Source organism: Copadichromis virginalis, linkage group LG17 (assembly GCF_057382275.1).
Source record: "Copadichromis virginalis isolate Kocher_CV1m ecotype Utaka linkage group LG17, C_Virginalis_male_GT1.1, whole genome shotgun sequence".
Taxonomy (NCBI): Eukaryota; Metazoa; Chordata; class Actinopteri; order Cichliformes; family Cichlidae; genus Copadichromis; species Copadichromis virginalis.
The window spans coordinates 18,870,096-18,897,689 of record NC_140634.1 but is presented as its reverse complement, the minus strand read 5'-3'; the positions used below and the strand labels follow the sequence as shown (position 1 = coordinate 18,897,689).

Sequence of the window (27,594 nt, the reverse complement as noted above, 5' to 3'; positions counted from 1 at the left end):
CACATGAAGACTACACCTTTGAGTTGAGGGATAGTGGTGGGGCACCAATGTTAGCAATACCTGAGTGCGCTTAGAAGAAAGTTACCTGCTCTCTGTGAATCTAATGTGACTAAAAATTTACCTGTTTGGGGATTACATTCAACAATTTCCTAACATGTACAGTTCAGAGACTTGTTCAGAGAATGATACTTTTTATAAATGTTGTTATAAGTTTACAGTCCTAAACAGCCTGTCACTTATGGAATCTGAGCTGTCTGGGTTAGACGTTAACAACTTGATCAGTGATTGTTCTCCTGTCATGGTGATCTGTCCTCTAAGGCTGAAATGGTTCTGATTCTGGACTGAACTAAAAGCCTTTGAGGTCTTCCAGTGGCTTCGGGAAGTTGTGGTTCCTCTTCCCTTTTCTGCATCTGTGGCCACAGCAGCTGAGGGTTGAAGGTTTCCCGGAGAGTTTGAAATCTGCCCTGACAAGCTGGAAATTTATTCCCCTTCGGCGTTTTTGCAGTAAGGCTGAAGCAGCTGAAGGAGCATGTGAGACAGTATACATTCTCTCTGTATGGTGGCTAGATCATTCGGATCTCGTATTGTCTGAATATTTTTGTCATTTTCTTGTTCTGGCTCGACTGCATGAACTGTCCTATCTTGCGGACTGAGATAGGTCTAAATAAGGCTTAAGGAGACAGCTTGACCTATCACAGTCCCCCGCTCAGGGAGTGCCCCTTTCCCTCTGAAAGAGCAGGAAATTTCAGGCCAGGGCTTGGAGCTCTGAGCAGTTTGACATGCACACTTCCCTCTTCTCGTAAGAGTCAGCTGGGCACTTGTTAAACAGTGCTCTCTGGTGGCCAACTGCCTGCAGTACAAAGATATTCAATGAGAGTGGTTAAGAAAGGACACACATTTAAAGCTTATTTCCTTTTTGTTCCTCAGGCTGTGTAAAGAGTGACTGTTAACCATCAAAATGTTAGACCTAAAAAATTTATCAATTTGATGAAGTCATGGCTCAGACATCATAACAGGCCTCTGGATACTTACATGGAAATCTATCTACACATGAGCTTAAGCAGCCAGAAAGAAATAGAAATGACTGTGAACTCTACTTCTGTTTGTAGCTCGTCTTCTGTCTCGATATTTGCATGTTTCTGTCACTGAATGACAGACAGTTAATCACAAAAACTGTCATCTCAAGGCACTTTATATTCTAAGCTGGAGACCTTACAATAATACAGAGAAAGCCCCAACAATCAGATGACCTCCTATGAACAAGCACTCGGTGACAGTGGGAAGTAAAAACCTTTAACCTTTTAACAGGAAGAAACCTCGGGCAGAAGCAGGCTCAGGGAGGGGCAACCATCTGAACAACCGGTTGGGCTTTAAGACAAGCAGAGACAGGACAAAAACACACTTTGGGAGAAAGAGCCAGCGATGATTAATTATTATTTATGATTAATAATTAAATGCAGTAATGGTGTGGAAAGAGCTGAGTGTCTGTGAAAACCAGGGGTGTCTGTGCTGCTCTTTTATTTTTGTAAGTCATTGATGTTTACATCAGAAAAATCAAACATGACAAAAACAAGAGACCCACAAGAAAATGTAGAATAAAAAAAATTCTCTTTCTAAACATTTAAAATGCTGTTTTATTTATTTGTGTGTGTGTGTGTGTGTGTGTGTGTGTGTGTGTGTGTGTGTGTGTGTGTGTGTGTGTGTGTGTGTGTGTGTGTGTGTACAAAAACACTGAGTGGAGTAAGATAAATGAGTCCACATTGTTTAAAAAAAAAATAATTGCTTTACGAAAAAAACCAAAATGATTGCTGCAGCTTTTTTCAAGGCGACTTCAGGCTAAAATGAGTTGTTGGCATGTGTGAGTTTTCTTTTGAGTCCATGCTTGAATGCCACTGACTGCATAACCCTCATTTCTTTTCTTAAAAATGGGAGGAGCTTTTTTTCCTTAAAACATTTTTATAAAAGTTCTAAAAGTTTAGCGGGACTTTTAAAAATAAAAATAAGATAAAAGTGTTGGAAATATATATAGAAAACACATTTAAAACTCAAAATGTAAACTTTGAATTCAAATAATTAAACTTTTAATTTTTAGTAGTCCTGGCTGCACCAGTTCTCTTTTGGAGAGATTTGAGCTTCACTTTCACATCCCTTATCTTTTGTATGTAATGAACATGAACTTCTGCATTCTTAACATGTGACAAAAATAATGATTTCTGATAAAAGTTGATTCTAAATGAAAGCCACAAGTCAAATCTTGGAAAACTGAAAACATTTCTTAACTTCAAAGCAAGAACAACTAAGATAAATAAACAGTAGCATAAGAACAATGTTTATGTATCAGAAAAGCTGTGGCATTTTTCGGGTTTTCACTGATCTTAAAGGAACAAGTCAGAACTCCTTACAGAGCTGTAAGGCACTTTGGACACAAACCTCAAACTCACGTTAAAATTCAAGAAAAACAAAACTAACAGGACTCCTGGAACTTCCACGCAAAGCCAGCAATAAAGGAACAGTGCATCTTTCTGTGTCTAATATGGTGGAGGGTTGTACAGCTCCTCGTATTTTGGTGGCGATGTGGAGAGGACAGTGGGAACTGTGAGCAGGATGGGGGGTCTGTTGGGGTAACGCATCTGGTGGATCATTGCCGAGGACAGAATTGTGCCGAGCAGCTGCAGGGGACACAGAAAGGAGAGTTAAAAATCAGCTGCTCTGCAGGCTTAAAAATCTTAAATTGATAACATGGAAATTCAACTCAGTTTTCTTTATATAGCACCAAATCACAACAACAGTCTCCTCAGGGTGTTTCATGTTGTCAGCTAAAGGCCCAACAATAATACAAAAAAATCAGATCATTCTGTACGAGCAAGAACTTCGAGACTGTAGAAAGGAAAAGGTCTCGAATTTAAAGAGAAATGAGAACTGAACTCAGAGTCAAGATTTTCAGCTAAAATAGATTCTGGCTCTGAGAAATATCAGATTTAGATTTATGGCGCTGGCACGGCTGGCAGCCTTAACCCAATTTCCCTCGGGATGAATAAAGTATTATCAATCAATCAATCAACACGTGCGCGCGCACACACAATGAAACAATTCTATTTTTATATCAAAATAATCATATTTATCTTTTTCTGGGACTTGGTGAAAGTTCATTCTCCAACTAACACAAACATTTCCTTCTGGTTTCTCGTTGCTTTTATTTGATTGGCTCCCCACCCACTCGTTCTTCAAACAGAAGCTTTGATGAACAACTTGGTTTGGCTTCTCTGCCTGAGATAATGATACAATATTTTATGTTATTATTTTATTGTTTCCTGCAAAGACCTGGATTGGTACACATGATTATAGGCTACTTGTGGCTTAGTCATGGGTCCTACAGTGTTTTATTGTTTCGCGTATCTTTCAGGTGACTCCATAATATGACTCGCATTCCAGAAAGTACAGAGTACTTACTGTGTACTTGCCTCATTGTTTCCTGCAAAACCTGACTTGTTGCCTGCAAATTGCATGCAAGTACAGGGTACTTGAGCCGTATTTGCAGGTTGTGTTATAAAGTGCTACCAAAAACTGAACAACTAGATGTATTATACACGCAATGACCTCATTATTTGAAACTTTTCCATGTTTACTATGAGCGGCCACCTCAGGAACAGGAATTCCAGGTGTATTTGGTTAGAATGAAACCGAACTGAGAACATTTTACTGAACTCACTTAAACTAAAAAATAGTTTTGACTGAAATTTCATCACAGAAATGTTTCTTTTTATTGTCACAGATCAAATGCTGATCTTCTGGAGCATGTGGCATTTTCAAGTATTTGAAACATGATTTTAGGACTTCATGATCATTTTTAAAGAGAAACAGTTTCGGTTATTATTTTGTAAATCAAAAATAACAGTGACTGATGTAAACGTGACACTCCCCATCAAGACAAAAGCTAAATGACTGGCCATTTGTTTTTTCAGTTTTAAAGGATCATTACAGATCACATGGTAAATAATAATGGATTGGATTTATATAGCGCTTTTCAAGGCACCCAAAGCACTTTACAATACCACTATTCATTCACTCTAACATTCACACACTGGTGGAGGCAAGCTACAGTTGTAGCCACAGCTGCCCTCGGGCAGACTGACAGAAGCGAGGCTGCCATATTGCGTCATCGGCCCCTCTGGCCAACACCAGTAGGCAAGTAGGGTAAAGTGTCTTGCCCAAGGACACAACGACCAGGACAGAGAGCCCAGGGATCGAACCGGCGACCTTCCGGTTACAGATGCGATTCCCAACCCCCTGAGACACGGTCGCCCTATATAATGCATCATAAGTCTTACCTAAAGATCAAACCACTTTAGACAAACCACATCCTGCAATTTCACCATATTTAAAATCTAAAAAAATCCCCATCCACTACTCTGAATACTTTACTGCTATATTAAACTACTTTCTTAAAAAATGATATTGAATCAGATTTTTTTTTTTTGAGTGCTGCCATTAGTAACTGAAACAGGACATTTACTCTGTGGAAACCTTGTCTTTAAATAGCTAACAATACTCACTGCCAGAATAGCCAGAGTGAAGAAGACTCCGAGTACGATGTCAAAACCCAGCAGGAAGTAGTGCATTATTATGGGGAAGCAGGTCTAAACACAGACAAAAAATAAAGTTAGGGTTATAGTTTCTGTAAATCAGCTGATGAAATCAAGAAACATTTTTCAAAATAAAGCCGAGTCACTCACTTGGGTGTAGATGGATGTTGATCTCTCCATTAAAGACTGGAAAGATAGAAAAATTAAAAGATATGACTAACCGAGTTACATTTAATAGAAGTGAAGCTGTGTGTGTTGATACTCACTCTGTAGCCAACAGTCTGACACTTGCCCTCTTCCTCCTCCTCCATGTTGCATTTACAGGATTCAGGAATGTTGTTCCAGTCTTTGTAGCTGAACAGACCACAGCAGTGAAACTAAAATAAACCAGAAGAAACAGGAGGGTTATAGTTGACTGGCACAGATGAGATGGAGAACGATTCTTTTAAAAGTGTGAGAGAGTGTTAAAAGACACTGTCCAGGACATTTCCATCTCCTGCTGTTATGATTAACTGTAATCTATACAACCCATATAATCCAGTCTATGTAATCTGGTCTGTTGGACAGCTCTGGAAAAAGTGAAGGGGGCAGAAATTCTGGACTTTTAATTGTCTCCTCCGTGGTCGTTCATATTTTTCAGCATCTACAGAAATCTCAGTTAAAACAGAAAATATATAAATCTATAACCAGTCGAGATGCGTTCATGAAACCGCACATCTTACAGTGAGACAGAGATGAAATGTGTCATTAAACTTCTTTACACTGACAGAAAGGATAGTTTCTTCAGACCAAAGCTTGCTGTATGTTGACCTCAATGCAAAAATATGTTTGGCACCTCTGATTTACATTGTGCCGCAAGAGAGGAAGTTGAAACTTCTGCTTTTTACCGAGATTCAAAGTAGAGCTATGGTTTTGATTCTAAAGGGAAGTCAGATACACATATCATTGTCACGGTCCTGGGTCTGTGACCCAGTGTTTTCTGTTTTGTATGGTTAATCTTTGATTTCATGATGTACAGTGGGGCAAAAAAGTATTTAGTCAGCCACCAATTTGTTCAAGTTCCCCCGCTTAAAATGATGACAGAGGTCAGTAATTTGCACCAGAGGTACACTTCAACTGTGAGAGACAGAATGTGGGGAAAAAAAAAAAAAAAAAAAAAAAAAAAAAAAAAATCCATGAATTCACATGGTAGGATTTATAAAGAATTTATTCGTAAATCAGGGTGGAAAATAAGTATTTGGTCAATAACAAAAATACAACTCAATACTTTGTAACATAACCTTTGTTGGCAATAACAGAGGTCAAACGTTTACTATAGGTCTTTACCAGGTTTGCACACACAGTAGCTGGTATTTTGGCCCATTCCTCCATGCAGATCTTCTCGAGAGCAGTGATGTTTTGGGGCTGTCGCCGAGCAACACGGACTTTCAACTCCCGCCACAGATTTTCTATGGGGTTGAGGTCTGGAGACTGGCTAGGCCACTCCAGGACTTTCACATGCTTCTTACGGAGCCACTCCTTTGTTGCCCGGGCGGTGTGTTTTGGATCATTGTTATGTTGGAAGACCCAGCCTCGTTTCATCTTCAAAGTTCTCACTGATGGAAGGAGGTTTTGGCTCAAAATCTCACGATACATGGCCCCATTCATTCTGTCCTTAACACGGATCAGTCGTCCTGTTCCCTTGGCAGAAAAACAGCCCCATAGCATGATGTTTCCACCCCCATGCTTCACAGTAGGTATGGTGTTCTTGGGATGCAACTCAGTATTCTTCTTCCTCCAAACACGACGAGTTGAGTTTATACCAAAAAGTTCAACTTTGGTTTCATCTGACCACATGGCATTCTCCCAATCCTCTGCTGTATCATCCATGTGCTCTCTGGCAAACTTCAGACGGGCCTGGACATGCACTGGCTTCAGCAGCGGAACACGTCTGGCACTGCGGGATTTGATTCCCTGCCGTTGTAGTGTGTTACTGATGGTGACCTTTGTTACTTTGGTCCCAGCTCTCTGCAGGTCATTCACCAGGTCCCCCCGTGTGGTTCTGGGATCTTTGCTCACCGTTCTCATGATCATTTTGACCCCACGGGATGAGATCTTGCGTGGAGCCCCAGATCGAGGGAGATTATCAGTGGTCTTGTATGTCTTCCATTTTCTGATGATTGCTCCCACAGTTGATTTTTTCACACCAAGCTGCTTGCCTATTGTAGATTCACTCTTCCCAGTCTGGTGCAGGTCTACAATACTTTTCCTGGTGTCCTTCGAAAGCTCTTTGGTCTTGGCCATGGCGGAGTTTGGAGTCTGACTGTTTGAGGCTGTGGACAGGTGTCTTTTATACAGATGATGAGTTCAAACAGGTGCCATTCATACAGGTAATGGGTGGGGGACAGAAAAGCTTCTTACAGAAGACGTTACAGGTCTGTGAGAGCCAGAGATTTTCCTTGTTTGAGGTGACCAAATACTTATTTTCCACCCTGATTTACGAATAAATTCTTTACAAATCCTACCATGTGAATTCATGGATTTTTTTTTTTTTTCCACATTCTGTCTCTCACAGTTGAAGTGTACCTCTGGTGCAAATTACTGACCTCTGTCATCATTTTAAGTGGGGGAACTTGCACAATCGGTGGCTGACTAAATACTTTTTTGCCCCACTGTATCTTTGTTTATTCCTACGTTTTGGTTCTGTGTTATATTATACCTCTAAGTTCAGTCTATGTATTTCCTGTTTTGTTGTGAAGGTCCGTGTCTCATGTCAGTGTGTTTAGTTTTGTTTCCTCTGTCTAGTCATGTCCGATTACTCCCAGCTGTGTCCTCCTTCTGTGTCTCATTCTCTTGTTATCCTTGTGTCTGCCTCTGTTAGTTGCAGGTTCGTCTGTGTAAAAGCCATCCGTCATTCTGTGTATTTCCCTGCGTTGCTGTTTCTGTTAGTTTTTACCAGTTTAGGTTATTCTTAGGTTTTGTTTCATGCCTGTTACATTCCTGTCTGTTTTACCTACCATGTCAATAAAGCTCGCTCACATCAGAAGCTGCCTGCATCTGGGGTCCTACTTTCAACCTCACCTCACTGCAGACGTGACAATCAGTCCTACTAGTGTAAAAAGTTTAAAGATTCAGTTACACCATTTCATGTGTTGCTTGCTTTTTTTTTTTTTTTTTTTTTTTTTTAAATATAAAAACAGGACAGTAAAATAAAGGAACACAGTTTACTGTCTTGGTAAAAGCATTTCCTGGCTCTTCACTTTGCATATCTTGATTTGCACTTCTCTTTGAGAATGCATCTGACAGCCAATAAGCAGCCTAAACTCAACCAGATGCCCTGTGTGGAATTACGGGAATGGAAAAACAGGTCTGACAACAAATGTTTGTGAGCTGGAAAGTCAACGGCTGCAATCTGAATGTAGCGAGCAGGAGGAAGCTCTTTTGTCAAAGCAACCAACCATGACTTTTCATACTTGGCAGTTAGTGCGTGGCTGCACGGTGTCTTCATGAGTAACACTGTCACGTAAAAAGAATTTCAGGCTCGATACTGATACTCAAGAAAATACACAACATGAGGACAAAATGACAGAATGAAAGGACACAGTTCTTATTTTATGTTTTAAATAAATGTTCAAACACTTCTGACTCTTTGACTCCTTATCAAACAGAGCTGGTATGTTAGGCTGTCACAGTTTCTGGTTGCTGGTACTTACTTTACTTCCTTTTGCTTCAATATAGGAAAAAAACTTTATAATTATGCTTTGCTATTAAATTAACACTATTTATCTATCAAAACTGAACAGACCACAGGAGTGAAACTAAAAAACCCCAGAAGAAACAGGAGGGTTATTGTTGACTGGCACAGATGAGATGGAGAACAGGATTGACAGTCCTGACTGATGACAATGCCCCACAGTCAAACGATAACCTTTTATTATTTGCCATCACTTCTACACACTACCTTAACGATAACCTAATAGATAGCTAATGCGGCTAACTGCTAATAGCTAAAGTAGTTAAAGCTAATGCTAATGTTTAATAGCCGCTACAACGAGTCTTCAACCTCAGTCTGCGACTGGGGAGAGTGCCCGCCCTATGGAAGACATCCTGCATCGTCCCGGTCCCCAAAAAGAACCGGCCCAATGAGCTGAATGACTTCCGACCGGTGGCACTGACGTCACATCTTATGAAGACTCTAGAGCGGCTCTTCCTCAACCTCCTCCGACCACAGGTACAACATGCCCAGGACCCACTACAGTTTGCATACAAGGCGGGTGTCGGAGTGGAGGATGCCATCCTGTACCTCCTACACAGAGCCCACTCACACCTGGATGGGGGAAAAGGCACGGTCAGGATCCTGTTTCTTGACTTTTCCAGTGCCTTTAATACCATCCGGCCCTGTATGCTTCAAGAAAAACTGAACAGGATGGAGGTGGACCCCTGCCTGGTGGCTTGGATCTCCGACTACCTCACCGACAGACCACAGTACGTCAGGCTGAAGGACATCACGTCTGACACTGTGGTCAGCAGCACAGGAGCACCACAGGGAACTGTGCTGTCCCCTCTTCTCTTCACCCTGTACACCTCTGACTTCTGCTACAACTCTGAATTATGCCACATTCAGAAGTTTGCAGACGACACAGCCATCATGGGGTGTATCTGGGATGATCAGGAAGAGGAGTACAGAAGTCTGGTGAGGAACTTTGTCGCATGGAGTCACACAAACCACCTGCAACTCAACACCTCAAAGACTAAGGAACTGGTTGTGGACTTCGGGAGGTCTAGAGCAGGTCCACTGCCGGTTCAGATAGAGGGGGAGGAGGTGGAGGTGGTCAACAAGTACAAGTACCTCGGGCTGTGGGTGGACAATAAACTGGACTGGTCATGCAACACAGAGCACCTGTATAAAAAAGCCCAAAGCCGACTGTACTTCCTCAGGAGGCTGAGGTCTTTTAACATCATAAATAATCAGGCCCCATCTTATCTTAATGACCTTGTAGTACCATATCACCCTATTAGAGCGCTCCGCTCTCGCTCTGCAGGCCTACTTGTTGTTCCTAGAGTATTTAAAAGTAGAATGGGAGGGAGAGCCTTCAGTTTTCAGGCCCCTCTTCTGTGGAACCAGCTTCCAGTTTGGATTCGGGAGACAGACACTATCTCTACTTTTAAGATTAGGCTTAAAACTTTCCTTTTTTCTAAAGCATATAGTTAGGGCTGGACCAGGTGACCCTGAATCCTCCCTTTGTTATGCTGCAATAGATGTAGGCTGCCGGGGGATTCCCATGATGCATTGAGTTTTTCCTTTCCAGTCACCTTTCTCACTCACTATGTATTAATAGACCTCTCTGCATTGAATCATATCTGTTATTAACCTCTGTCTCTCTTCCACAGGATGTCTTTATCCTGTCTTCCTTCTCTCACCCCAACCGGTCGCAGCAGATGGCCGCCCCTCCCTGAGCCTGGTTCTGCCGGAGGTTTCTTCCTGTTAAAAGGGAGTTTTTCCTTCCCACTGTCGCCAAAGTGCTTGCTCATAGGGGGTCATATGATTGTTGGGTTTTTCTCTGTATCTATGAAGCGCCTTGAGGCGACTTTTGTTGTGATTTGGCGCTATATAAATAAAATTGAATTGAATTGAATTGAACATCTGCAGGAAGCTCCTGAGGATGTTTTACCAGTCGGTGGTTGCTGGAGTACTTTTCTATGCTGTGGTGTGCTGGGGGAGCAGCACAGCAAAGAAGGACTCATCCAGGCTGGAGAAACTGATCAGGAGGGCTAGCTCTGTGGTCGGCATGAAGCTGGACACTCTGGTGACAGTGGCAGAGAAAAGGACATTAAAGAAACTGATGGACATTATGGACAATGCTGGGCATCCTCTGCACACGGCCATTAACAACCAGAAGAGTCTGTTCAGTGACAGGTTGCTTCTCCCAAAGACAAGAACTAACAGACTTAAAAACTCCTTTGTCCCACACGCCATCAAACTGTTTAACTCCTCTCTGGAGGGGAGAGGGAGGGGAAACAGGAGGACAAAGGAGGGGGGAACAACTAAGCTGTAGTGCCTCTTCACCTCACTGTGCAATACTTTTTGTAAATAGTCAACGGTGCAATAGACTCAATACTTGAAATGTGCAATTCACTTGTATTTTTATTTTTATTCCTATTTATTCTATTTATCCCCTTCGTATATTTTATTTATATTGTCTCTGCATTTATATATATGTGTGTGTGTATAACTCTGTAACTTCTGTCGGTGCTGTGCTTTTTTGGAAATCGAATTTCCCAGAGGAACCCACCCGAGGGATTAATAAAGTTCTATCTAATCTAATCTAATCTAATCTAATCTAATCTAATACTTCAGCTTAAAAATGCTGACCTGACAAAATTCCTCAGAAACACCGGGTTGTCAGCTTCACCAAGTTGGTTGTGTTGCTGTTATTTTTTTAATTTTAGTACCATTTAGTATTCACGATTTGGATTGTTTTCCCTTCTCAACAACCCTACTAGCATTTTCACAATTTTGGCATTGAAGGGTACCATTAAGTTTTAGTTTCATGGAAATCCCAACCCAGCCTTTAATGGCACTCAGCTGGTTTGGATGTAAGAATAAAACATTAAATTGAACAAAAGAGAAATCCACAAAGTACATGAAGTATAAAACACAAGGCAGAGCTGAATATCTCACAATTTTCTGGATGTTGTCAGCCATGTTCTTCATATCCCTTGAGTTTTCATCCAAAGGCAGAAACATCCGAAACTTGTTCTCCATTATACCTTCAATCTGCAAACAAAATCGTCATCAAATAACGTTGTTCTACCATTTTTTTTAGCCAGTGATTATTTATCTTGGTGATTATTTTGATACATAAAGTGACTAAAAGGGTTTCCAGCAGAGATATTTGTGCAAAAAGAATTGAAGTAATAACTGAAATATTTTAATATTACAGTTTAGACCTTATTAAATTCTTTAAGGAACAGTTTAAATAAGATGAAAACCCTCCAAAGCTTGAGAGGATTAAACTGATGAAACTCAGCTTTACGTCACTTTTAGGCCTCATTTATAGTAATTTCACTAAAAACTATGTTGACATTTGGATTATTAAACGATGTTATTTGTCACTGCTGTTGTAACGCTGTAGTTTGCAAGTACTTTTCCTTGAAAAACAAAGCTAAACACTCTGTAGAGCTGATGTGGCAACCAGACACTCATGCGGTTGCAGGCTGTGAAAATGTGGTTATTTCAACTTTTTCAGAGGAAGCTGAAATTCCACTATGTCTTTAGCCACAGTGAACTCTTACACTTTCAACTGATGAAGTTGTTAGTTAGGTTATCATCTACAGTATTTTACTGAAGTTAAACACTGTCATTAAATATATGTTTATTTTAACAACCTTCCACCTTAGCTACATATACCAGGTACAATAAAACCATGTACAATAAAAATGAAAACCGAATACCTGATTAAACTTCTCTGCTGCTGTCAGCTCATGTAAACCTCTTTACATGTACCAGACACTGGTGAATCTCTTTAGGGCTGGGGGCAAGCTTAGTGTTCAGTTCTATCAACCCCTTTGCATCAAATTTTTATCTATTTGGCACAACATATGGGGAATTTTTGCATGGAAAGCACTCTGAAAATGCTCTACTTTCTGAAACTACGCAACACAACAACTGCCAATAAATGAATTATTGGAAATTTGATGGCTTTTAATTGTGTTTACTGGTGAATTTAGCTTCATCATGTTCACAGCATAAATAAAGGAGTGCCTGTATTTACATTTCCTATCATTAGACTCCAAAGCAGTGACAGGTGGGCCTTTACCTGTGGACGCATGATGGCAACCGGGACTGCATATTTGAACATCACCAGACATCCAAGGACCATACACACCAGGAACTGTGGGGAAGAACATGAAAACACTTAATCTGATGTATTTGGGGATTACTGACATTTCTCAACCCTGACCAGTTTCACTGTGAGGAAGAAGAAAAAAGATCATTTGACTCTCCAGGTTAAATCATAGAATATTTCTAAGATGGTTAATTTTGTAACATGTAAAAAGGAAGTAATTTTTATTCTTTCACAACTGTGCATGTGATCTACTTCAAGCTTTTCAACTGTTCTCATTTTACCTAAAAGCAGTTTTGCACTTTAACAGCAGTGCCTCCAGAACATGCTTTCAGCTCCAGTGTGCTCTGCACAGCAAGTCTATACTCACAGGGGGACACTTTCTGAAACAGTGATCTGTGTGTGTGTTAGTTACTCCTTGGGGTCATATTGGGTACAAACAGCAGTCTTTGGGGCTTAAAAATTAAGGGCTGAAGTATCAAAAGTTACAGTACTTCCGATGCCCACCTAAGGCTCCAGCAGTAAGTCGACATTTGGAGTTTTTATTTTGAAGTTAGAGTATCCCAGAAGATCAGGTAATCTTTGTACTCACCACAATCAGGGCAACTCTGCTCTCTTTGTGGGCTCCATAGGCTCCCAGGATAGCCAGCACCATGATGATGGCGCCCATGATATAGAGGCTGAACAGACCACTGTCCCGACCCTCCAGCTACGGCCAAAAGCAGTAAATAAAAGTCAGATATGGCTTCAGAGTCACACCCATGAGTTAAACCTGTGTTTCAACAGCTTTGTTCTCACATTTCCTCCTTCTTGAATGCTGGTGGAGAACTGAGCCAGCAGAGCGAGGCTGATGATGACGCCGCCAACAATCTAAATACAAAATAAAACTGATTGGTTAGAACTTTATGGACCACGACAACCGAAACAGCTGTGAACCAAAACTTTAGACAATAAAACTGCAGTTAGAACAGCAGTTCAGCAGTTTAGCTTTTCAAAAGTCTAAGTACAGCATTAAATTATTGATTATTTGATGAATAAAAAGACACCGATTCATTATTTTTGATTTATTTATGAATCACTGTTGTGCTGAGGTTCAGGTTCAGCCTCGGGCTTGGGTTCATTCTTTGTGCAGGTATGAACAGGTATGTACAATCTGTTTGGATCAAGTCATCCAGTGCATTCCACAGATGTGTTGTAATACAGCGACATGAACAAAAAGATAAAAACCAAAGAATTCACAAAGCTTAAAAACCGCCCAGAAAAACGGGAAACTAGGTCATAGCTTAGAATTACTCGAATATGAGCAGCTATTTTGAAATACAGGTAACCACAGCCTAGCTAACGATCAGCTGGCCTACTTCCAAACAAATAAAGACTAAAGTAACAGAACTAAACAGAACTGAAACCAGTAAAACAAAGTCCACCAACCACCAACCCCAAGTGAAACAGTGACGCCTTCGAAGCTTATGTTGTGAGATGTGACGGTGTTGTGCCAAAAAGTGATTGTCTGCCAAAAACTGATTTCTGGCATTTGCCAAAAACTGATTGGTTGTATTTAAACTGCTATAAATAACTTGTTGATCTACAATATGTGAAACATATGTCAAATATATCCCTCATGAATTATATCAAGTCATCTTGACCAACAAACAACATTCCTGTAACAAGGTAGAAGCACAATCACTTTTTGGCAGTGACTTTTATGTATCCTTTATTTATGCAGTTTAAAAAAAAATCTTGTTTGCTTTAAAAATGTCTCTTTTAAGAGTATTCTGGCCAAGAGGACAGCTGAAATCGCAACAAATACAAAAATAGTTCTGTAAACATATTTTACGCGGACAAAAGGAAGCTGATTGATTATAATTAAGTACAATAACACAGCTACAAAGATAATTGAGAAACAGGTAATTTTTTTAAATTGTGTATTTAACCCCTTTGCAATACCTGTTCACCGAAGTCTATTTAGCAACATACGTAACGATATTACACATAAAAAACACACGGAAACGTTTTTGGCACAGCAACCCGGCACTGCGCACTTTAAATTACTGCTGGGACCAAACACGTTTTAGCTGCTGTTTGAAAATGAAGCTCAACTCACCGCGAAGAAGATGTTGAAGATGATGAAGGTGCGTTTAAGGCAGGTGTTGATCTGAGCCATATTTGCAGCTTGAGAGGGAAGAACACTTTTGAAGAAAACAGTTCTGTTTGTGGAGTCCACAGGAGCACCGACTGCTGCGGAGGAAGTGAGAGGAGATGGGCGGGTTGAGTTGCTTTTAAACTACCCCAGACGACAGCGGGCGGGAGTTCCAGTAAACCACGGAGCAGCAAGATGATACTTAACAGGAAGAGTCCGGGGCATTCCGGTGTTTGCCAGATTTAAACTGCTGTAAAGATTTGATAAGAATCGAAGAACAAATATATCCCTCATAAATGATAGCAAGTTATATTGGGCCACAGAGCCAGCAGAGCTGTGTTGATCTGGGACTGTAGACATTAAAAAAGTCCCCATAGGAGAGATGGTAGCTCATGAGATGATACTAAAATGCAAAGATTGGTGACAGCGCTTGGAACCGTAAGGCAACAGGTTAAAAAGAACTGCGAGAAATAAACTAGGCTCTGCCTGGGAATCACATTTTGCCTCTCTTCCTTCTTCCATCTCCTCATCTCATCTATCACTCTCCACTTGCTGTTCACCTGAGAGCAAGGCACAATTTGCTATTGCATTAATCTATTATTTAATTATCCACACTTAACAACTCTTGCACCTAATCCTTAATAAAGTAATGATAGAAAATGGGGGACACTAGCATAGGGCTCCAAATCTGGGACTCTCCACCATTTGCTCTTGGAACTGAAGAAGCTTCTCGGATGAGAGTCGAAACGTCTTCAAGAAAACTAACGAAGTCCAGATGCTTTCTAAGCTCATTAGACGATAGAAAATGTTAGAATGAAAAGATTGCATTTCTTAAATAAAAATTTGCCTCAAGAAAAGGGCACTTGGGGCACCCATCAGGAAAGGGGCAGGCGCTCAAGCCCCTTCCGCCCCCCACCAGCACGTGCCTGATGTGGAACACAGGTTATGTACGACCGCAACCATCCCCTCGTGATTATAACTTGCGCACCTACAAGGTTTTTTACGGTTCAATATGCGTTCGCAGTTCGTCATGGTGCCTTTAGGTGAACCTCTTAAATTCTGTAATCCAAACTGCAAGGTCGCTTACAAGGCTTTTCTGGGGGGTTTATTTCCCTTTGCTGGGATAAACATATCTATAACCATTGTTAAGGTTCAAAATATTGGGGATGGAGACAAGAGAAAAAACCACAATAACAACACTGGTCCGGCCGGGTTGAGTCAAACGATGATTTAATGATCACACACGTGGGAGATGGACACTGATGCAGACAGCCTCAAAATCTCAAAATGGTGGAGCATTGCTCAAACTTTTATAACCTCTGGTGCCTCCACCTTATCATAAAAAGCCTAAACATTCACATGCTCTCTCTCACACAGCGCCTAAGCTACGACCTTGGCTCCCTGTTTATCTGCTCCTGCTGAAATGGGGCAGAAAACTCCAGCACACTCTGTTCTCTTCTACTCAGACAAATTAGACAATAACCTCCTGCGAACAGTATTTCTTATAACTCAGCAATATAATGCATCATAAAACAATATCATTCATTCACAACAAGTCAGCAATTTAATGTAATGCAAATCAGTTTAACTAATGCAATAGTTATCAGCTTCTTCTAATTCAGGAGAATAATGCAAACTAAAACTACATAATAATTCACAATCTTTAATTAGGGGTATAACATGGCATAAAATAATATCATAATTTTACACCATTTTGGTGTTCCTGTTGATAAAGTTTATTATAATTTAATGCTAAAATCAATAAGGTAGCTTCTAAATATTTCATTTTTACCACCAAATTTCATTTTTTTTTATTTAACACATCAACAGGACTGTTTGTAATAACCTTCATTTTTTACAAAAAATAAAATGAAAATGCAAAGTACACACTAATATACAGACATAGTTACACACTTCAAAGGATCTAACAACCAAGCGGTTATCAGCCGCCATTAATTATTAACCTCATATTCTTGTTCAGTTTGTCACAGCAGACAAGCTGACAGTGATCATTTACGGATTTTTACAACTGCAACATTTTGAAATGATTACATCCTAGAAATCACTGCAGCATGAGCACAAATTCAAAGAAAAAATTTAAAACTTGTTTTCTGCAAACACCACCACACTGTTATTAAAAATGTTTTTGGATACACGTGTGGTTGTTTTCAAGTTATATGGCTGCAGTATTCCTGAATTTACGAGGTGCCCTTAAAGGCACCATGATGAATTGCGCTGGTATATTGAACCGTATAGGTGCGCAAATTATTCTGGTGTGACTGCGTGACCGGTCAATAAGAGAGAGTCATAAAGATATTTAATATTTCTATTTCTTTATGTTATACTCTTATCTTAAATCCTGTTCACTACAAACTATTTATCAATACAAGCAAATATATTAGGCATAACACACACACACACACACACACACACACACACACACACACGCAATGTTTTGGCACCAGGAGCAGCAGTGGAAAATTTCTGCTGCTGAGCCGGAGAGAAAAGCTGTATGGACGTTGTTGGGCTCACGTGCACGCAGTTTAAACATCCAGCTGTGACTCATTTTGCTTCCAGGAGTTTTACTTTCGTTGGAAGAGAGAGAGAATTTATAAAAGCTTTCCCAGACCTTAAACATCAACAGCCGTATAGGCTGTTTTTTTTTTTTTGAGTGTGTAAAAACAGTGCAGAAAAAAATCCACTGAGTCTGTGGTCATTGTTACACAATATGCAGCTTTGAGGAAAACAGACCAGTAATGAGAAAAGGAAATGATAAGTATTCTTGTCATTTTTATATTCTTTTGCTCTCCTTTTTCAAAATAACTGTTTTACTAATTGGCTACTTTTTCATGTACAGTAGCCTAAACACTTTTATTAATACACCATACTTGGGAATAACACGAGTTGACACAAAGTGCTTTTGTGGTTGCTGGCAGTTCATCAGACTATGTCTCGCTGTAGCAAATGAACTGTTAATAGTAAGAAAATATGGGAAAGAGAGGGGAAACCTGGAACTAAATACCAGAGCTGTCCTGTGAAATGGAATGTGTGGGAGGACTCAACAGAGAAACTGACAAACACACACACTGAAACTAAGTCATGTGAACCTGACGCTGGGACTGGGGATAAAGAGATAACTAACACAACAAAACAAAAAATCAAGAACTATAAATAACAAACTAAGAAACTAGAACATTAATTATTTTAACCTTTCAAAGAAATAAATACCAAGTCCAGAACAAAACTCAAAATGCTGAGTCAAAGACTCAGAACCATGACAGCTCTCCCTTAACTCCAGCTCGCCCTCAAAGCGGTGAGGGGGCGGGAGATACGAAGCTCAGCACAGAGGAAAGATTACAAACAGATTGAATCTGCTTATCTGATATTTAATCATATATATATATTTTCTGTCACCAAACAACATCTGAAGGTTCCTTTTTTATTTATTTATTTTATTCCACAGATATGATATTACTGATATATGATATATTACCCTTCTATCCCCAGTGTATATGTAGCCTGTGTCCATTCCCTCTGTCTTTATCAGGTCATGTCCCATTAGATTAATTGATTGATTTAGTATAGGTGGTTTAGACTAACACCAGCTCTATAACTGAAAGTTGTGAGGAGGGTTTGAGGCTGAAGGCGTCTTCTCTGGCGTGTCGTCCAGCAGCTCGTAGGCAGGTGGCTGGTCCATCCACTGGCAGTTCAACCTGATGCTCGTGTTATACATCTGATAGATCAGCAGTGATGACAGCACCATGCCGAAGAGCTACACACAAACAACAGTTAATAAAGACTGACACGATGATGTTTGTCACTCATGCACTCTGTGTCACGATCCTGGGTCTTAGGACCCAGTGTTTTGAGTTCTAGTTCATTTTGATGTTTATAGTATGTTTAGCTCATTAGGCCTCCTATGTTCATTTGCTTATTAGTTCCCCCTTGTGTTTCAACCCATGTTAAGTCTCCCCTGCCCTTCATGTCTCTCTGTGCCCCCTCTGTTCTGTTTATGGTGTGTCTTTGCATGTTTGAGTTTCTTGTTTTGTCACCCTGCATTGTGCATTATGTTCTCATGGTTGGTCTTTTGTTACTCCCTCTAGTCTAGTCTCTTGTGTTCAAAGCTGAGTATTTCCCTCTGTGTATTTTGGTTCTTAGACCTCTGCCTTATGGTTTGTCTCTGTTTCTTAGTTGCTGTCTCCACTGTGTCTAGTTCGCGTCTCTGTGTGATACTTCCTGTTTTACTTTGAAGGTCCATGCCTCATGTGAGTGTTTCTAGTTTTGCGTCTCTGTCTCGTCCAGTCCTGATTTCTCCCAGCTGTGCTCCCCTTCTGTGTCTCATTCCCTCGTTATCCCTCTGTGTATTTAAGCTCTGTGTTTCTCTTTGTCAGTGTCGTAGTCTCCCTCATAGCTGTGTGATTTTTCCCTGTGGCTCCTCGTGCTTTAGTCTCCCCAGTTTAAGTTTAGTACTGTTTTTTGTGTTTCACTTTATGCCAGCATTAAAGCTGTGTTTTTGAGTTTAGGTTTTGTCTCCGTGAGTTTGCGTTTGGGTCCTTCTCCTGCCTGCCACACAGCTGAACCATGACACTCTGTGGTGAAGATGAGTTTACCCAAGCTAAAGGATCATAGCAGGAAAAAGTTTACTATTCCAGTGCTGAAAAGTTGGTGTATTTCCAAAGTTCTGAATCAGCTCTTTCTTTTAAAAAAAAAAACATTCTCTGTAAATATTTCTAAGTATTTGTTAAGAGCACACATCATTCAGCATTACCTGGGCTGTCAGAGATGTGGACATAAATCATTTCAAAATGCTTTTTTATGTTTTTGGAGGAGATTTAAATACAAGGCAAGAAAACATTAAAAAAGCAGAGCTATGGTGACATAACACATTTTACTTTAATGAATAACTCACTGTTAGAACAAAGAGACCAAAGATCACGCCCAGGGTGATGTTGGCATTTCTTACAACCCTGCTGCTGATGATGGGAAAGCAGGGCTGAAGACAGAGAGACAAACACATATAAACTCTGACTGCAGTGACAGGAAAAGGAATTTTTTTCAGGGGATCAGGAAACAGATAACACTTACCTCCATTATTTCATAATCACATATCTGTTAAAACTTCTTTAAAATTGTCAGAGAGAGCATTGGCCTTGATGTGAACGTTGAAGGTATAGACTTTTTATATGTTCACACCTGTGTATCAAGTGATAACTTTAATTTTAGCATTTAGCAGCTCTCACCTGTGTGAAGACAGACTTCTTCTGCCAGAAAAGGTTCAACAGGAAGTTCTAAAAACACAGGAAACAAACTCAGGAGTCATTTTGTTTGTCTTTCAGTTGGAACCATTTCAGAAAGCGTCAACACCTCACATGAAACTGAGTTAATACAATAACTCTGCAAGTTATTAGTGTCTCAGCTTCTTTTACTCACTGTGTAGCTGACTGTCTGACATTCCTCTACATCCTGTTTGCACAGGCAGGAATCAGGGATGCTGTTCTCCCAGTCTTTGTAGCCAAACAGACCACAGCAGTGCAACTAAACATGGACGGGAAGAAGAGCTACAAGCTGCAGTGTTATTTACACCACACAGTGCAGAACAAACCACACAGAACTCGGTGCTGGTGACTGCTGCCACATCAAAAATAATACTGAATAATACAGAGCATATCTTGTGGAAGTCAGAAATCTTAAAGCTCTGGCTTTCCTTTTGCTCCTGGACTCAAAGTATTGTGCTATACTGCCTGACAGTGTGATAGGTGCTTACTGATGTCTGTAGTCTTTCAACCTGATCCCTGATGTCACCTGAAGCCTGATCCAGTGGCAAAAGCAAACGAAACCTTTCCTCCATCACATGCCCCAACTGAAAAATCACACAGGAGTGTGTTTATTAGTTCATAATAATCTATAAAACATCAAACAACCTGCATTTGATGACATTTTACTCAAATTAAAATTGTGCATGTCTGCTCAAAACTAGTGGAAACAAAAGCAATCAATACTAGGGTAGACAAAGAAAATAAATCAATGCTAAAATTACTATTGGTCTGGATACTCATTTGGATCAGTATCAGTGCCGCAGACAGACAGTTCATCCTGACCTCACCACCAGCTGAAGCTGACTTTCATAACAGCGAATAACTCTTTATGATGAATTTTAAGAGGTCAGTAAAGCTCCCATCTCAACAGCACTCAACAGTTATCAGTAACCAATGTTCCCTCTAAGCTGCGCGCATGCGCAATTGCGCACTGCTGGCACGGTCTCTGTGCACAGAAAATCTGCGTTGCGCACAAAAAAAAAACTATCCTGAACTGAAATTAAAATAAATACGTTAACAATTCATTCTGTTTTTCAGTGTTAGTCAGTAAGTGACTGGCTGCTCCAGTATGGGATTAGAATGATGCCACCTTATCCCATAGTCTAGCCAATGCATTCACATACGCAGCTAATCAACGTTGACAGGCTATGACAGCGTCCTTATGTTCCCACACCGGTGTTTTAGCTAGCAAAGCGGCGTGGCTGATGTGGAGTGAAGCCACGTTAATGACAACGTGTACAACCATTTTAGATGTGAGCAGGACAGACGGAACAATTGACGGAAAAAGTGTGGACTTTATACCAGTTTTTAAATTGTGTTGATAGGCCACGTAAAACCATAGTTATGATAAAAATATATGCAATGTTTGTTTTTTTTCTTGAATACTTTCGTTGTTTATATTTACTGCGGGAAGAAACGGTAAAAACAGTGTTTTATAAGGAAAGCGATCGAAAGCCCTCTCCGCCTGTGAGCAAAAACAAAACCACCCCCTTGCGCCCCTCGCTTTTCCTATTGGTAGAAAAATGTACCATGTCGACTAATCAAAAAATGATATGGCAACATGGCATTTAGATGTTTAGGAAGGGGGAAGTTTTAGGAGTGACGGCGGTGTTTTGAGATGTGAGAGATTTGTGATGTTTAGCGCAAATCTTGTGTAGTTAGTGTGTAGTGTAGTCAATAGTTCTGTTGTGTGTGTCAGAACAATGAGGCGACTGCTGAATGTTACAGGTGTTACAGGAGTGATACATGGCCTGCCTGCATTTGGTAAATGGCCTGCATTTGTATAGCGCTTTTCTAGTCCATAGGACCCCAAAGCGCTTTACACTACATTCAGTCATTCACCCATTCACACACACATTCACACACTGGCGATGGCAAGCTACATTGTAGCCACAGCTGCCCTGGGGCGCACTGACAGAGGTGAGGCTGCCGGACACAGGCGCCACCGGGCCCTCTGACCACCACCAGTAGGCAAACATGGGGTTAGTATCTTGCCCAAGGATATTTGGCATGCAGCCAGGATGCAGCCTGGGATCGAACCACCAACCTTCTGATTACATCTCCTGTTGTCAGGCCTGCAGGTATCAGGCTGCAGAGCATCCTGACCAACTGTATAACAGTCTGGTATGGGAACTGCTCTGCCTCGGACCGAAAGGCGTTGCAGAGGGTCGTGAAAACTGCCCAGCGCATTGCCAGAGCACCACTTCCTGCCATAAAAGACATCTACAGGAAGCGGTGTCTGAAAAGGGCTGGGAAAATCATCAAAGACCCCAGTCACCCATCACATGGACTCTTCACCCTCCTGCCCTCTGGGAGGCGCCACAGGAGCCTCCGGACTAAGACCACCAGGTACCGGAACAGCTTCTTCCCCACAGCTGTCAGACTCCTGAACTCTGCCTCCTGACATCTGACCCACGTTAAACTCATGGACTGAACATACACACACCCACAATGGACAACTGTACCCTCAAACACACAATAATAACATGGACTGAACCACCACTCACAACCACCAGCACTTTAGCCTCTGTAGAAATTATCCACATATCTCACTTATCTTAACTGCACTACTGTATAGCTCTGTGTAAATAATCATTCTGTACATTCGATAATCTTTAATCCTACAACTGTTTACAACTTGCACAGTTCCCATTTCTGTATAACTGTATATCTCAGATTCTGTAAAGTTATTTATTTCATATTCTGTATAGTTTTTCATATTTATATCCTGTTCATAGCTTGTACTCACTACAGCCTGTACATACTTATAGTTATAGCATATTCACAACATACTTCATACCGTGTACATTATAACATACCATAATAGACCCATTTCTGTAATATACTCACATATCTATATTATTGCTAATATATGTTGTAATATATCTATATCACTAAAGCACTTCTGGATGGATGCAAACTGCATTTTGTTGCCCTGTACCTGTGCATGTGCAATGACAATAAAGTTGAATTCTATTCTATTCTATTCTATTCTATTCTATTCTATTCTATTCTATTCTATTCTATTCTATTCTGTTGTTCTCCTTTATCTTATAGTGGAGAGAAATTATGTTTTGGAGTGGCACAAATAATTTGTGTGGCATCAAATTTGATACAGAACACCTGATTGTTCTGTAAATAGTTTGACATTAAATAAATAGCTGCAAAACACTTTGTTTTTTGCAAAACTCACTGTTTTGAAGAAGTAATTATATAATTAATTGCCCAACATTGGTCTTTAAATAATGTATTTTGCAGACAGAGAGTTACAGGACTCTCTCCCAGACCACAGACTCATAATACAAGTCAGAGCTTCATAAAAACAAAACAAAACAAAGTTGTACAACTTTGTTTTGTTTTGTTTTTCTGTGGAAAACACGTGTTTTCAAAATTGGAGTTTAAGTTATTTTTACTTCCAATAGTGTTAACATACTACACAGGTCATGAACAAGATTTTTTTTAAATTTTCAATGTAAGTGGGCTAAAGCAGTTAATTAAAAGTAGTCTAACATAAATGTAAACGCTGTAATTTGATTATTTTAATAAACCATGTAACTTGGATGGATTCGATGCTGGCGTGACCACAGTGCACACGTCTGCTGTTGCTCACAGTGCTTCAAGGGATCACTCAGGGAGTTTGTGTGTTCGCTCAGACACATGAAAAATTAGAGGGAACATTGTCAGTAACATTTGCCGTTTAGCCATTAGCAGTTACCCAACAGCCACATTAGCCATCTGCTACATTGGATTAAGCTACCGGCTAATAATAAAACGTTCAGTGTTGGAGCTAGAGAGCAAATGTCATCAGCTGTGCCTGTCTGAAACATTAATACTATTAATTTACAGGATAAACAATTATTTGCGTTTAATTTTTCTTGAGAAAAAAGGGAAACATCTGCTATACCTCTAAAAAATAAACTTTATAGGTCCTGTAACTTTTTCTTCCACTTTGTACTCAAACTCAGGTCCCCCCACACACTTTCCTAATTAACTTTGAGATAACCCAACAGAACCCAAGTGGTGTGCTGTTAGCACTCTTCATACTTTTTGGTAAATTACTGTTGTGGTTAAAATGCATTTCTTCTTTCAGGATGTCAACTCTGACAAGGTCCATGTAGCACAATGAAAAACCTCCATGTTTCTGATGTTCCTGCATGAACCTGGGATCTGTTTGTGTTTTGTTGGGAATGCTGAGTTTGAGGGAGAAGCTTCGTTGCTGAATGTTGAATACAGAACCAACACAGTAAAAAGAAACCGGGTCCTTACGTTTGGTCGGGCTGCAGCAGTGATAGCTCCAGCTCTGAGCATCAGCAGACTTCCAATGAACGTGCACAGCAGGAACTGCAGAGAAGGAACCAAAGAGATGCTGCCTCAGCTTCTATATGTAAATACCTTTGTTGCATTTTGTTTTATTTTGGTTGTAGTTTTCTATTTTGTATCTAACCACATCAACATGGGACTTTTAAGGAGCAGGAGAGACGTGGGAGAAAGATAACTCTGTTCATCTGATTTTCAGAAATAAGAATGATGTGGGGTGCATTATCTCAAATTCTTTTCTAAAGTACAGCTTTCATGAACTATAATAATATGTCATGCTGTTTTATTTTGGATAAAGAGAAAGAAACTTAGCAGTAAATAAGTAACTTATATCAATAAGTAATAAATACATGAATCAATAAATATGATCCAATGTGATTATGTGTTCTGCACAATGAGCACTTTCACTGTCTTCACATGAAATATATTTTAAGGTAAAACTTTTGTACTTTTTAATTAAGTAAAAAGTAGAATTTGTTTCACTACTTTACAAAATCTCCATGCTGCTCTTATTTCCGATTAAATAGTCTCATTAAAAAGCAGTATGCTGAAGCATTTTTTAAAAATATGAATCTGGATTCAAGTGACAGAAATTCTTCAGTTTTCAGTGTTTTATTATCAAAATCAATCAAAATTTCCATTAAACAAAAAAAAAGGTGGATGCTGGTAGTTTTAGTTTGGTTAACAATGGGAGAATTTACAAAAAGAAAAGAAAAATGCAAATGGAAACAGTCGAGAAAATGATAATTGGTGTATATTTGTTATTGATTATTTATGATTATATTATTTCCAATACGTATTTCTCTTCTTAGCTGACATTAATAACTTGCCTCAGGCTATGCTGGCTGGTGACAGAAGGACCAAATTATCACCACCTTCCTGTCTGTGGCTTGGAAGCAAAGAAAAGACCTTTGGGATGACCCAAGATCAGGGAACGACCCAGCTTTGGTTCCACTATAGCGCCAAAATGTAACCTACTTACTCCCCAGATGTTTTATATTACTTTACTTTGGGGTTCATGGCAAACATTAAGTGAATAAAAAGTTCAAATCTTTAAAACTGTATAGGTGACATTGGGTGCTTTTGACAAGGTTGTAAAAAAGTGGAATGAGGTAGATATTACAACAAATATACACCTCGGGTCTGCATGAACCCTAGTGATTAGGATGGGGGTTAAGGCCTTCCCTTTAAGTCAGCTTTATTATAAGTGTTATTAGGGATATCCCCTCTGTGACATCATACAGCTCCAAGAGCTGGAAAAACAGACTCCATGTAAGCTAAAAGTTAACAGGGATGTTCAAGTAATGTACATGTGACAGAAAATAACAGATGGCAGAAGTGAGAACAAAACTCTTTCATGCTTCAGTTTACCTGAAAAATTACTAATATTTGTCAGTCAGCAGCCATTGAGTTTTTGCTCACCACAGTTAGGCTCATCAGGTTTGCCGTGTGGGCTCCGTGAGCCCCCAAGATGCTGATCACCACGGTAACGGAGGCAAAGATGTAAAGGTGGGTTGTCTGAACAAACTGAATGAAGAATAGTTTTATGCTTGATTAGTGCTTCATAACAAACAGCTGTGTGTGTGTGTGTGTGTGTGTGTGTGTGTGTGTGTGCTACTTACATTGTCATGATAACATTTAAACAGCAGAGCCGGAGTTGTAATGAGTCCCACTATGAGCTGAAACACAGCAGAGCAGCATATCATCCAAGGAAGTTTCAACAAAAGGGGAATCCTGTGTTTTCTGGGCTGTGTACAAGTGTAAACCAACACCATTTAATTTTTTACGTTTATGTCTGAGATGGAACCTTATTATGGAGTCGTGGTCCTCGAGTCTCTCGTGCTGGCTCGCCTTTCCTGTGTGTTTTTCTATAGTTGTTTTCTCCCTTTGTCTGTATACCATGTTTACATATCTTTGTGGGGACCAAAAATTGGAACGTGACTATACTTGTGGGGACTGACAGTCCCTTATGGGGACAAAATGTCCGTCGCGACGAGTTTGAAGGTATTTTTAAGACTCAAAATGTGGTTTAAGTGTCAGGGTTACATTTAGGTTATGGGTAGGGTTAGGCATTCATTTTTGATGGTTAGGGTAAGCGGCTAGGGAAAGCATTATGTCAATTAGATGTCCCCACTAAGAAATGAAAACAACTCTGTGTGTGCTCCCCCATGTCTCCACCTTCCTGCTGGAACGCTGAGCAGCTGTGGGGGTTAGGGCTAAGACTACTCACCTGCTGAGTGAGCAGTTATCAGGCTTCCTGCTTAAGGCGCGTTGTGTTGGCCCAGGTCCGCTCACGGCCTCCATCTTGTTGTGGAGTCTGTTTTTATGCTTTGGATAACTGGTCTGTCTGTGGCCATGAATACTGACCCCTGTGAGATCTGCTCTTTGTGCCCTTGAAACCGGCAATACCTGTTGCCGCTGTTGGAACTCAAATGCCTCACCACCATAGCTGGACTGGCCATTGGGCATACCGGGCATTTGCCCGGTGGGCCGCTGACGATTTTTTGTTTTTATGGGCCGATGGATTTTTTTTATTTATTTTTTTTTAGGAAGGGTATATATAATGAAAGGTGTTGGATTGGCCAGTTGGTCATGATCGACTCTGGGCTGGACCAATTACAGCCGAGGAGGCCGAATGCACCCGCCCCCTTGTTTAGCAATCACGTGATTTTTCGCGCATTGCATGCCGGGAACTCGTGGCAAAACAATCCAAGTACCGCATCAAATGCAAGCATTTGCAGCACCACAAACGTTCAATGCCGGTCCGTACAAAGACAGACTCGACGAAAAGACAAAGAAAAGATACGAGGAAAAAATCAAAGGAGTGAAAGGGTTAGACCCGTACGAGCACACAGAGTGGACAAAGGACGTTAGCGTGCTGCCCAACTTTCACCACGCTCATATTTATAATTATACGGTTCTTGGAGTGAGTGCATACACTCGTGAAGTTTAGTAACTTCAGGTCACTGCAACAAGCCCAGGTACAGTTTACCGACGGATGGGTACAGGATCTTGAAATGCACCGTGTAGAACGAAAGACCATCGTACGAACAAAGGTAAGTTTACCAGTCTCACAAATCGTCGTCATAAATACACATTCGTTAACCGTTTATTAATATAACCTTTGAGCTCAACGGTAATTAATTAGTAGTGGAAATAATTTCTGGTTCATTACAGAAATGTAGCAGTGACAATAATATTGTATGCTGTAATCGCACTGGACAATTAGTGATACAAAACAACTGTTTTATCCTGTGAATAAAAGCATATGTTTTTGTCAATGTACCATGGTAATAACAGAAGCGAAACGCAATATTGTGTCAGGACAATTCACTATTTATGCACAATAAACAAAGGAGCATAGTGCAACAATTTCTGTTCAGCGCCAGACTTGCTTGTAACCTATATCACCAATT

General features: G+C 40.3%; 2 protein-coding genes across 2 annotated transcripts; both read right to left on the bottom strand.

Moving 5' to 3' along the window:
• Positions 1-1,501: 1,501 nt before the first annotated feature.
• On the bottom strand, positions 1,502-14,668 carry LOC146689296 (tetraspanin-8-like). The gene is made up of 9 exons (XM_085436029.1): positions 14,511-14,668; positions 13,208-13,279; positions 13,002-13,118; positions 12,383-12,457; positions 11,245-11,340; positions 4,850-4,960; positions 4,734-4,769; positions 4,554-4,637; positions 1,502-2,669 (listed from the first exon to the last, which is right to left on the bottom strand). Exons 1-9 carry the CDS (start codon positions 14,568-14,570, stop codon positions 2,529-2,531), a joined length of 792 nt encoding a protein of 263 aa, XP_085292155.1. The 5' UTR covers positions 14,571-14,668; the 3' UTR covers positions 1,502-2,528.
• A 3,358-nt stretch (positions 14,669-18,026) lies between these two features.
• LOC146689295 (tetraspanin-8-like) lies at positions 18,027-25,953 on the bottom strand. The gene is made up of 8 exons (XM_085436031.1): positions 25,801-25,953; positions 25,601-25,705; positions 24,128-24,202; positions 20,311-20,406; positions 19,977-20,081; positions 19,787-19,834; positions 19,456-19,539; positions 18,027-18,318 (listed from the first exon to the last, which is right to left on the bottom strand). Exons 1-8 carry the CDS (start codon positions 25,951-25,953, stop codon positions 18,154-18,156), a joined length of 831 nt encoding a protein of 276 aa, XP_085292157.1. The 3' UTR covers positions 18,027-18,153.
• Positions 25,954-27,594: the final 1,641 nt, after the last annotated feature.

Coding starts and splice junctions, on each gene's coding strand:
- LOC146689296 (XM_085436029.1), bottom strand. CDS start 14,570: ATGGCTCAGATCAACACCTGCCTTAAACGCACCTTCATCATCTTCAAC. Junction 13,119..13,207: donor GCATTCAAGAAGGAGGAAAT/GTGAGAACAAAG, acceptor TTTTGGCCGTAG/CTGGAGGGTCGGGACAGTGG. Junction 2,670..4,553: donor TCACTCTGGCTATTCTGGCA/GTGAGTATTGTT, acceptor TGTCCCCTGCAG/CTGCTCGGCACAATTCTGTC.
- LOC146689295 (XM_085436031.1), bottom strand. CDS start 25,953: ATGGTGTTGGTTTACACTTGTACACAGCCCAGAAAACACAGGATTCCC. Junction 25,706..25,800: donor TTAAATGTTATCATGACAAT/GTAAGTAGCACA, acceptor TTCTTCATTCAG/TTTGTTCAGACAACCCACCT. Junction 20,082..20,310: donor TTGAAAGACTACAGACATCA/GTAAGCACCTAT, acceptor GTCCATGTTTAG/TTGCACTGCTGTGGTCTGTT.